We start from the raw sequence: 12276 nt of genomic DNA on the forward strand, positions 1-12276 counted from the left end.
TATTAGTTCCTTGCTGGAAGAGTGGTAAGGGTAGGCAATGGAGATCAAGTGACTTGCCCAAGGTCACACAGCTGGGAAGTGTCTGAGGCCAGATTTGAACCTAGGACCTCCCATCTCTTGGCCTGGCTCTCAATCCACTGAGCTACCCAGCTGCCCCCTAATGTATTTTTAAAATACTGTCTCATGCTACTTCTTCAACATGAGCATATAATAGACAGACAGACAGACACACACACGCACACACACACACACACACACACACACACACACACATTCTGGACCCATTCAGCATTGGGTTAAGCATTATTTTTAAGCAGTGTGTGAATTGGAATGAAGGAAGAAGAAGGCCAAGATAAGTCAAGTCCAATGTTGGCAAAGCATGATCAATGATATGACAAAGACAACAAGAAAATTTATTATAGAAAACAGTATAGAGAAAAACTGTTTCACCAAGTTAATCTGGCATGTTTAGCCAGTACAGCAGTGATAGCTTGGGAAAAAGAAATTAGGAATAAGATAAATAGAGGTCATAGAAAGGTGGTGATAAGGCAAAATACTGAAAGAACGGTTTACTGTTAGGGTCAAACAAGAAAAATTTAGAGTTTATGAATGGGGAAGTAAAACAATCCTGGATGATGACAAGATTAAGGGTATTGGAGAGGAAGAGTAGGTCATGAGAAATGAATTAATTGTGGTAGTACATATATATATGTATATATATATGTATATATATACTAATATGAGCCCAGAAGTGATGATAGAAAGACTGTAAGTCAATCACTGAACCTATTGAGGAGATTGTCCTGGGGGTCAACAGATAATTACCAACAGAATCTAGATTGAGTAATAAATTTGAATAGTTTAAAATTCAAAAGAAGAGAAGTTAAGAGGGTGGAATTGGAGATAATAATGGGAAGTAAGGAATATTCTGACTCCCTCATCATGACTGTGAGTTAAAGGGCATGAGAAAAAGTATAGCCTGTTTTAGAAAGAGTTTCATTTGAAGGGAACCAGGTCTTTGTCAGTGCTGAAAGTTTGGAAGAGAAAGGAAATTTAAGAGATGAAAGTGAGCCTGCTAATTATAGAGGACCTATTCCATTAGGCACAATAAAAAGGATGGGCAGGTAAGAAGGCTGACATGGGTTAGGGGACAGTTAGGTTGAATGGGGTTGGTAGTAACAGAGAGGGTAGAAGAAAATGAGGAAGGGGCAGGAGTATGAGAACAATTAAGAATGAGCCTGGACAAAGATTAAAGAGGGGTCTTTTATGGGGAGGCAGATGAAGAAACTGTACATGGATCTCCCTCAGGGACCCAGTTATTGAAGGGTAAGGTTGGTGTTGGTAGGTGGTGAAGTCTTGTGTCCTCCACTCACGGAACTCTTACTTGTGGTTCCATGAAGCTGTAGCATGTGTAGTGGTCACACCCTAGTAAAAAAAAAAGGCTAAAGAAGGTTGAAGGTAACCCATAAGCCTCACACTCACCAGTATCCTAAGGGAAAGTCTGCCCCAAGTGTGTGAAAATTTACCTCAGCAGAATGAGAGGATGAGAATAATTTGTTCCAACTGCCATTTATGCACCATGGAGTACTTAGAGCTTGGCTAGACTTTAAAGACACCAAGATCATCTATTACATCCAAGGCCATCAAGAGTCATCCTGACTTTTGTTTTGCCACTGGATTAAGATGACTATGGAAGAGAAAGTGAGTTTTATAGCTTTGTGTACCTCTACATCACTTAAATCTAATTCACAGGAAAGTCATATCATCCTGACTTTTGCCTTGCCACTGGACTTGGATTGACTCAGGAAGAGAGAGAGTGATATTGATGACTTTATGTAATTCTGCCTCACTTCAATCCCACTCACAAGATGATGAACAATGGTGAACAACATGTACCAGGCACTGGGAATACAAAGAAAAGCAAAAGATAATCTGTGCCCTCAAGAAGTTCACAGTTTAATGGGAGATACAGCATATAAGTAACTATATACAAAGTATATATAGAATATATTGGAAATAATCAACAGAAGGAAGACACTAGCATTCAATAGGATTATTCTCTTTCATACCCCATAGACTTCCACATACATGTCCACATAGTAGGCATTTAATAAATGCTTGTTGACTGATTGATCCCATGCAGGGACAAGACTCCATCACCTATCAATATCAACCTAACCTCTCAGAGATTTCTCCAGCTATGTCCCTGAGGGAGGACCTTGAACAGTCTTTTCATTTTCCCTCCTAGAAGAGATCTCTCTCCAATCTTTGATACTTTCACTGGGACTCCATTTTGTACCTCTAGAATATACCAGTTAAACATCAGTGTTGGGCTAGATAGCCTTTGAAGTCCCTCCTACCCCTAGAGCTATGAGCCTATGGTCTAGATAAAGTCTTGTTCCCTAGAAGGATTGTAAATACTGAAAGCATGAGGTTATGTATTTATGTGGTAATCCCATCATCTTGCTAGAGTGATGGAAGTTTGTCCCTTCAAATGGGCAACATGGAAACCTAAAAAGCCAAAAGATTTTTTAAAGTTATATTTACATTAAATTAATAGCACCATTTCAACATTTACAATTATTTTCCTTCCTGAGACTTGTGTGTATATGTGTATTATCTCAAAACAGTACTTTATCTTTAGAATGGATGGTGCTGTGGGCCTGTGAGATAAGTTTTCTTCCTCTTCTACCATTATTTGAAAAAAAATTAACTCCCTTTATGAAGTTTCTCTATAGTTTATTCACTTCAACCACCAGATGCTTGCTCCTGAGCGAATTAGACTATAGGACTTGCCAAAATCCATAAACATTTTTTTTCATGCATAGAAATGGCAATTTTTGCCTTTTAGTTTCCTGCACAGTGAAGATCTATCATTTGGTATTTAAGATAAAAATGGAGAACAAAATAAGAGAGTCGAGTTAGGAAAATAAATCATGTTGCTTCAGAAAGATGAACAGATGAGAGATTTAAAAGATCCAAAAACTGCTTCTATTTAAAAAAACAAAACACTAGTGTCATATGCCTAACTCCTAATCTCTTCCTGTCCCTCTGACTTGATGTTCTGATAAAAAAAAATTCATCTTATGTTACAGAAAACATGGTAATAGATAGGGTACTAGACTTGGAGGCAAGAAGATTTGGGTTCAAATCTGGCCTCACACCCTTACTAAATTGCATAATCCTGGGCAAGTCACAATTACTTTGAGGATCAGTGTCCTTACAAGCGTTTAAATCTGATCTTCCAGTCCTTTCTAACTATAAAATCCATGATCTTAATTATTCCTGTTAGAATGAGTATTTGCCCCCACTAGAAAATTTGGCCCCTAATCCAAAGGAAGATCTTATGGAGGGTAAATTATCCATCTTTAAGATACCTGAGGAACTGCCCTTGGTTTCAGCTCCAGATTTTCACCATCTACTTAGATCTAGGGATAATTTTCCCAATTGTCTGAGGGGGATATACAAACCCAGCCTTGGAGTGTGGTCCTTCAAATGTAGCTTGTGGCAGTCACTGGGTCCCCTGGATATTCCCAGCCATCAAACTAGGACATTGTTCAAGAATAGGAGACTTCAGGCTCTAGAGGAAGTCAAATTAAAGGGCTTCCTTCCACCCCCTCACTGATGCAAAGGGGACTCCCCTGGCAGACATGCAGCAGTCTATAAGGTTTTACTGACCCTTCCAAACCTGTTTATGAATCCCAGCTCATTTGGGAACCAAAGAGATGGATGTTGTATTATGCATAAAGTAGCAACTATGTATGGAAGGAAAGCAGTTGGCCATGTTTCCCTCGGTGCTGCTAATGTTTGGGGGTGTTTTAGGCTCTCATGCTAATTTCACTTTGGGTCTTCCATTCCAAGGTTAACAGCGAGTGGAATTATTAGTGTTTCTAAGGCAGCTAGGTGATGCAGGGGATAGAGTGCTGGCCCTGGAGTCAGGAGGACCTGAGTTCAAACCCATCCTCAGACACTTAACAGCTAAGTGACCTGGGCAAGTCATTTGCCATCTCTTTACCTCAATTTCTTCATCTGTAAATGGGAAGAATGATAGCACTTATTTAACAAGGTTATTGTGAGAGGGTCAAGCAAGATAACATTCATAAAATGTTTTGCATATATTGGACTCAAAAGAATTCTAAATAGAGCAACCCAAAAGTGAAATGAGCTATATCAGGATGAAGTGAATTTCCCCTCAATGGAGAGCTTTTCTTAACAAACAAATGGGAAAAAAAAACAACTCTTACCTTTTGTTTTAGAATCAATAATGTGTATTGCTTCCAAGCCAGAAGAGGGGCAAAGGCTAGGCAATGGGGGTTAAGTGACTCGCCCAGGGTCACACAGCTAGAAAGTGTCTAGTGCTAGATTTGAACATGACCTCCCTTCTCTAAGCCTGGCTCTCTATCCATTGAGCCACTTATCTGCCTCCTCATTAAAGGTCTGGAAGCCAAAACTGTATGACCATTGCTCAATTTGGTGAAGAGATTCTCTCTGGGATATGAATTGGATTAGATGGCCACTGATGTCTCTTCTAACAGTGTGTTTTTGTAACTTCCGTTCAAGTCCTATCTCTGCTATTTATAAGCTGCAGGACTGTGGGAAGTCACTTAACTTTTCAGGGAATCTCAGTATTAGAAGAGTTCTCAGAGGTCATATGGCCGAACTCATACCTACAAAGTCTTTCTACTATAATCTCTCTGGCAGGTGGTCATCCAATCTTTTGCTCTGAGAATTCAGTGAAGGGGTAACCCATTACCTGCTGATGTAGCTTATTCTGCTTTTATAGAACCCTCATTCTTAGAAAGCTTTTCCTTTATAACAAGCCTAGATTTGCCACTCTGCTACTTTCACTCACAAGTTACTCCTACTTGTGCCCTCCAGAGTCAAGTGGAACACGTCTAATCATTTTGAAATATGACTTTTCCTTCAGCTGCGGTTTCTTCACCTGGAATATAGGGACAGTAATCTCACCTACCTAACAGGGTTGTTGATTCTTTATAGAGTTATCTTGAGAAACAAATAAAAAAGAGGGCTTTGTACACCCTAAAGGGCTAGAAATATGTTTGTTTTTCTTGACATTAACAAAGTCCTGTTGGATGCAGTACAAGATAGATGCCGCTTTATGCCATATTCCTCTGGTTAGATCTGATCATAATTTGTAGGGGACCAAAGTGCTTTTAAATCTAAGTGTCAGGCTGTTGGCAACCTAAAATCAAAGCAAAGAAAAGAAACAATTGCATATATGCCCCAGGACTTGTAGCTACCAGTGCATACTGAAAGAGAATTGAACATTGGCCCCAAAGGGGATTTTTAATATATTCCATCTCTCATTGCTAGTTGTCCTTTTGGGGTTTTTTTCTAGGATTCTATGTTTCTGGCTAGGAATGCAGGCCATGATTTAGGGCCCTAATCTAATGCCACTTAAGGACTTAGTGAATGGTAGAACTGTCCATTAGTAGCTTGTCAATGTGGACACAATTGATAGAAACATGTTAAATCAACAGGATATTGAAATAATTGATTTTTAATGGTTTTAAAATTTTGTTTGTACTCATACCCACTTGAGTTAATGTCAGTAAATGAGAGAAAGCATTAGCAAATGTATTAATTAATAGTGGTGTTGTGAATAGACATTTTTTTAGGTTAAGTAAAAGAGCAAACTGTCACTCAGTGGAAATTTTGAGTGAGATTAAGCCCTTTCTCGAAGTGATTCTGCATTTCACACCTGCTTACTAAAGTATAATTTCTCTCACTTCACTGTACTCAAATAGAGGAAGGGGAACTTTAGTAATTAAAAACAGAAGTATAAGTAATACCCATAATTATTAAATTTGCTGATAGTTATTTCAGGGTTAGAGATGTTAATATGTTCCTTGTTTTCTGTTTGATGTTTATATATCTAAATAATATAAAATGTCTCCTTCTTCAAAGCTGCCTACTCTATAGAATGAGAATATTATTACTTTTGGCCCTGGGAGGCTCAAAGAATCAAGAATTTTTATAGGACTTTCAAGCTAGGATTTCCCTGTTCAATATAGTTATTGAGGAATTTCAGTATCTTGTGTTATACAATTCCAGTGAAATTGGCATGCCAAGGAAAAATTCAGAGGTAGGAAAACAGAGTCTGATGAACTAAACATTACTAATACCAACTAATTATAATTTATTGAGTCCCTAAAAGTACCATTAGGAGGAGGAAGATGAAGAAAGAAAAGAAGGAGGAGGAGAGGAGGAGGTGAAGAGAGGAAGGAGGAGGAGGAAGAGAGGAAGGAGGAGGAGGAAGAGAAGAGGAGGATGAGGAAGAGGAAGAAAAGAAAGGGAGAGAGAGAGAGAAAGAGAGAGGGAGAGAAAGAGAGAGAGAGAGGGAGAGAGAGAGAGGGAGCACTAGCGATATAAGGTTTACAAAGCACTTCATAAGTTCTATCTCATTCTATCCCCACAACTCTGGAAAATTAATGTTCTTGTAATTCTCCTTTTTACAGATGAAGAAAGAGGCAGATAGAGGCTAAGTAAATTGCCCGGGATCACTCAATTAGCTAGGGGAAATGTCTAAAGATACTTGGTTCAGTAGAAAGATTTTCATATATGCTATAAATAGATGATTAAATCTTGTGACTAGTTTTAGTTATGTTGTGCAATCAGATGTTAATAATAATTGATATTCAAGTAATTATTTAAAGTACCTTTTACACATAAATAGTCTCATTTGAACCTTGCAATAACCCTGTGACATAAATATTTACAGTTCTGATTACACCTAATAGGTTATCAGAGAAAGAATTTTAAACCAAGTTTTTATTTTTTATTCTAAACCCAACATTCTAACTTCTGTGCTAGAGTATGGACAGCTAGCTAAGGGGTGCAGTGGATAGAGCTCAGAGCCTGGAGTTGGGAAGACCTGAGTTGAAATGTGACCTTAGATACTTCCTAGCACCAGGTCCTGGACTAATCACTTAACCTGTTTTCCTCAACTGTAAAATGGAGATAATAATACCACCTACCTCCCAGGGTTTTTGTGAGGATCAAATGAGATAATATTTGATCAAATGAGATAATAAAGCACTAGGTATAGTGCCTTGCACAGAGCAGATACATAATAAATTCTTGTTTTCTTCCCCTTCCCTGTGCTGCAGAACATTCCTAGATAGTGATATTGGGGCAACCTTGTGCAGGCTTAGAATATAAATGATTAATATTCTCCTCTAAAATCTCTCATAAATTAGTTTTTATTTTCTTATTCACCTTCAAATCATGAGCTGTAATTATGGTTATTTCAACACCAATCTTACCCTATGCAAGACTATAAACTCCTCCAGGACAGGAACTTACTTATCTTAGTATTCTCCATAACACAAGATCGATTTTTTTTCTTCAATTCAGTTGAATAACTCTGGCAACCCACAAAGGATAATTATCCTCCCTGGGAGACTTTTTCCTACCAGTAAGAAACAGCAGCTTGTTTGCTGAAGGCTCTTGAAGAGCAAGATTGATAACTTCCCCCCAGATAGAAAGGTGACAGAACTCAGTGGAAGTAGGCCATGTGAATGAATTTCCTGCCAGTGCTTTGCCCCTGTATATTCCCCTTCCTTTCTTTGAATTCCCATTGTGCTCCCTAATATTTTATAATGTCCTCAGGAGTCTTGACCTCCAAGGATAGCTTCTGCTGATAGTGATACTCTGCTCTTTGAGGTTGTCCAGGATTTTCCGTACATTTAGAATTATCTTGAATCCCTAAAACTACTTTACCCAAACTTCTGTATTACCTTTCTGTATCACCCACAATTCCTTTTGCCTTTCGTATACATGGGTCCTTATGCTCTCTGTATATAGTTTGGGTTTGCTCTGCCACGCTCTCTCTTCCACGTGAATTGAGCGGTGAACATTCCCTGTGTTCTTTAGTTAAATATTAATAAATCTTTATAAATATTATACTTTGGAGATATTGAATATTAATTTTAAATTCCACATTTTCCTACCTGAACAAGTCTAATATTCTAAGCCTTTTCTCCTCTCATATTTAAGCCTAAACCCAGATTCATACCTTGATGAATGTGTTGATTTCAATTATTCTGAATTAACATGCATCAAAATACTCTTGGGAAAGAAGTACCTGGAATTCTCCTATGAAGTTGGAGAGCAGGTACAGAAGAGATTGTCATTAGAAGTAGAAGTGACTGAAAGAAAAGAGGCGGGAACAGTTTGGCTTCTGATTAGAAGTGGCTAGCTATTGGAGTGGCTAGAACCCCAGACTTGTTTTGAGGATCTAATGATATAGCAGAAGTAAAGTGCTTATGTGAACCTTAAAGTGCTAGCTATTATTCTTATGATTACTATTTAGAAATGCAAAGACCGTGAAGATAGAATCATATTAGTGCTATGGAATTCAGATGTCAGTAATTTTATCAAATTTATAAGAATGAGCCATTCCCTGATTGATAAATGATCAAAAGGCAGTTTAGCAATAAAGAAATCAAAGCTATATGTAGTCCTATGAAAATGCTCTAAATTATTATTGATTAGAAAAATGCAAATTAAAACAACTCTGAGATATCATCTCACACCTATCCAATTGGCTAAAATGATAAATGTTGGAGGGGATGTGAGAAGATAAAGTCACTAGTACACTATTGGTGGTCCAGCCATTTTGTAGAGCAATGTGGAAAAAGTTTTCAGTGGGTAAGGACAGATTTCAAAATTAAAGCCTCTTAGATGTTAGAGAAGCCATACTGATAGCAGGCAATTTAGAAGTTGTTATTTCTGAAATAATCATGGCATAGTGGATAGAGAACTTGCCTTGGAGTCATGAAATATTGGATTCAAGTCTTGCCTCACACACACCTGAACTAGATGACCCTAGGAAGAAGGCATCTTGCCTTCTCAATGTCATGGTTGGCTTGCAAAGACTATAAATTACAGAGAAGATGCTGATGGGTATTGATGGAAGGACTCTATTGTCAGCTTGAAATCTAGAGCCCCCAAGTCTGCCCCTGTCCCCTGAGAACTCACTGGAGGGAAGTCCCAGACTCGCCCATTTCAGACAGAATGTTCGACCTAAATCAAATGTTAAGTATCCTTTTATCCTAGTAGTTTCTCCCATTGCATCAAAGTGCTTTCCCAGGTAGCCCAACCCTTGGCTGAACCCTTCCCTTTTGTAATATTGAAAAAATAATAATATTCCAAATGTAATATTTAGGGAAATATAATATTAGTTTTTTAAAAATTATTGTGGTCACTGTTTATGAAATAATTAACCCTTAAGTCACGAGGATGATAGTAGCTTTTAACAATTTAATTTTTATATAAATATAGTCTAAGAAAGAAATAAGGAGGGAAGGAAATAAAAAAAAAAGATTTCCTCCTAGCCTACCACCCAAATCTTACTAGCCCACAAGAATATTTTCCGCCTAAGCCACCAATGCCAAATCACAGAAAGACCCCCAGCCAAAAATCTCCAGAGAAAGACCCCAATCTCTTCTATGGTTTCATTTTTTATATTCCTCTTTCTCCATGTCACTTCCTTTCCCTCTGTGCTGGTCTATCACATCTTAGGAACCAGTCAAAGTCTGTTTATAGTGTTCCAGCCATGCTAATGGCCTGGCTCTGAGGAGCAGAAAGTTCACAACCCCAGGGAGGAAGGGGTTCCCTTTACATACTTTTGTATTCATTGTAAAGCATCAGCCTCTCCCTGATAATCCTGTCTTGGACTTTGTTGTTCCTTGTAGCCATGGTAATGCCAATTAATCATAATTCCCTGTCCTTAGTTCCTCAAATGGTATATAAATTCTCCAAGTTCTAGTGTTTTTTGGAGAATCATCTCAGAGGTGCATTCTCCCAGAGATACTATCCCCAGAGCCACAGGGTGTTGACTCTGTATTGTCTGTGGAGCTTGGCTCTGTGATAGCAGCTGATTATTGGACCTATCTCTTTCCTGATTAAAGATTTGTTGTTTTTTTCCACTTTAGTAGTTCTGTGTTAAGTTCTTCTTAGTTCTAAGTTAAGACTATATACTAATGAAATTGCAGCTCTAACCCTTATTGCTATTTCTAATGTAGTAGAAGAATATTGATATGAAGCCAAAATGAAGAGAGATCTTTTGTATGAAGGAAGGAAGGAAAGAAGGAAGGAAGGAAAGAAGGAAGGAAGGAAGGAAGGAAGGAAGGAAGGAAGGAAGGAAGGAGGAATATGGCCTTCATAGAGGCAAAGTGAAGTGAGAAGGAACACAATGATTTATAAGATAAAATCGACATTGTAAAAAATAATTCTGAAAAACTTAAAGAAAACATTTATTAAGCCTATTATATGCCAGAAATTATGCTAAGCATTTACAAATACTATTTCACATGATTCTCACAACAGCTCAGGGATGTGGATGTTATTATTATCCTCATTTTACAGCTGAGTTAGGCAGAAGTTAAATGATTTGCTCAGGTTCACATAGATAGTAAGTGAGACTGGATTTGAACTTTTCTTGACTCTCAACCCAACTCTGTGCCACCTAAATGCCACTAAAACAATAAAAACTCCTTTGCTATTTTACCAATATTAACCTTTACATGTAAGAATATAAAATTATCATTATCATTAAAAAATATTGTCTATGTACCCTTATATTCAACAACTTCCATTTCTTTAACTATAGTATTTAGTGCTGAAAATATTTAAATATTAGTGATTGATTTTTCTTTTATTCTTCATTTTCTAGCTCTCCATGAATTCCCAAATGACATCTTTACAAATGAGAAACGACGACAAGGAGCTGTGGTTTTACATGTCCTCTGTGTAAGTAGCTTCCTCTCAATATTCTATTTCTCGGATCTGCAAGAAGCAATGAAATATTTTTAGAGTGACTCTCTCTGTGCTATTACACTCACACAGGCGTTCTCATGTAACATAGTTGTCACAGCTCTGCGGGAGATAGCACCTAAGGCATACCATGAAATTGATAGTATGCTTATCAGGTTTATGGATGACTTGAAGCTTGGAAAGGTTAGCTAATATGTGAGATGATAAAAGTGGAATCCCTAAGGATACTGACAGGTTGAAACAATGAGCTAAATCTAAGAAGATACATTTAGTAAATAAATGTAAAACTTTGTAGTTAGGCTCAAAAGCTCAATTGCATGAATTTAAGAGGAGGAAGATGTGACATAAAGAAGTTTGTTCCTTAGTTGATAAACGGGGAACAATGCCAACAGACTGTTGTCAAGGAAAAAAATTTAAGCTATCTATAGCCATTTGTAAAAAATGCTCTAAATTACTAACAATTAGAAAGATGCAAATTAAAACATCTCTAAGATTCCATTTTTTGTCCATTGGCTCAGCAAAACTGACAAAATAGAAATCACAAATGTTGGTGGGGTAAAATGGGTATAAAAATGCAATATGGATGGATTTGCAAATGATTCCAACCACTATAGAAGCAATTTGGAACTCCTCTTTGTTGCAGAAAAAACACTATTAGGTCAGTACCCTAAACAGATCAGAGAAAAAAGTCTTATATGTACAAAACTACTTGTAGCATTTTTGTAATGGGTAAAAAATTAGAAACTCAAGGGGTTGCCCATTAGTTATGAATGATTAGCCAAATTGTTGGATATGAATGTAATAGAAAACTAATGTTAAAAATTAATAAAGGGTCAATTTCAGAAAAACCTGGAATCTTTCATTCCATGAATCAATATGGCCTTTATAGAGGTAAAGTGAAGTGAGCAGGACCAGTATGATTTATACTTTAAAATCAATATTGTCAAAAATGATTCTGGAAAACTTAAAAACTCTGATTGATATGATGATCAACCATAATTTGAGAGGACCAATGATAAAGAATGCTAGCCACTTGAAGGCAAAGAGATGATAAACTACTATGTCTGGGCATAGCCAGTAGGAAAATTTGTCTTCCTTAACTATTCTTATTTTTTAGAAGATATTTTTTGTTTTTGTTTTCCTTTGATTTTTTTTTATTCAGAGAGAAGGTAGAAAATGAAAAAAAAATTCTCGGCATTTAAAAAAATGAAATAGTTCATGTGAAAGAAAACCTTGGATTTTCAGTGGATGATAATGATAGAATGATTACCAGAAAAGCTAATACATTAATATTAGGCTTCATTAAAAGAAGCAGAGCCTCCAGAAAAAGGGAAGTTATTATCTAACTATACTCTGCTTTACTCATACCACATCTGGATTAATTTCCCTCATTCTCCATGCTACATTTAAGGAAAGACAATAAATTGAATTATGACATCCCCAAACTACAAAGATGGCAAAGAAATTCAGGCATAT

At 37.1% G+C, this 12276-nt stretch overlaps 1 protein-coding gene across 1 annotated transcript in view; it reads left to right on the forward strand.

Moving 5' to 3' along the window:
- Nucleotides 1–12276, forward strand: part of SLC24A3 (solute carrier family 24 member 3) — a 762616-nt gene that overhangs the window by 416609 nt on the left and 333731 nt on the right. Inside the window, exon 3 of the mRNA XM_044660739.1 lies at nt 10700–10776. Within this exon, the coding sequence (XP_044516674.1) occupies nt 10700–10776 (77 nt within the window). The remainder of the gene's footprint in view (nt 1–10699; nt 10777–12276) is intronic.

Source organism: Gracilinanus agilis, chromosome 2, assembly GCF_016433145.1.
Source record: "Gracilinanus agilis isolate LMUSP501 chromosome 2, AgileGrace, whole genome shotgun sequence".
Taxonomy (NCBI): domain Eukaryota; kingdom Metazoa; phylum Chordata; class Mammalia; order Didelphimorphia; family Didelphidae; genus Gracilinanus; species Gracilinanus agilis.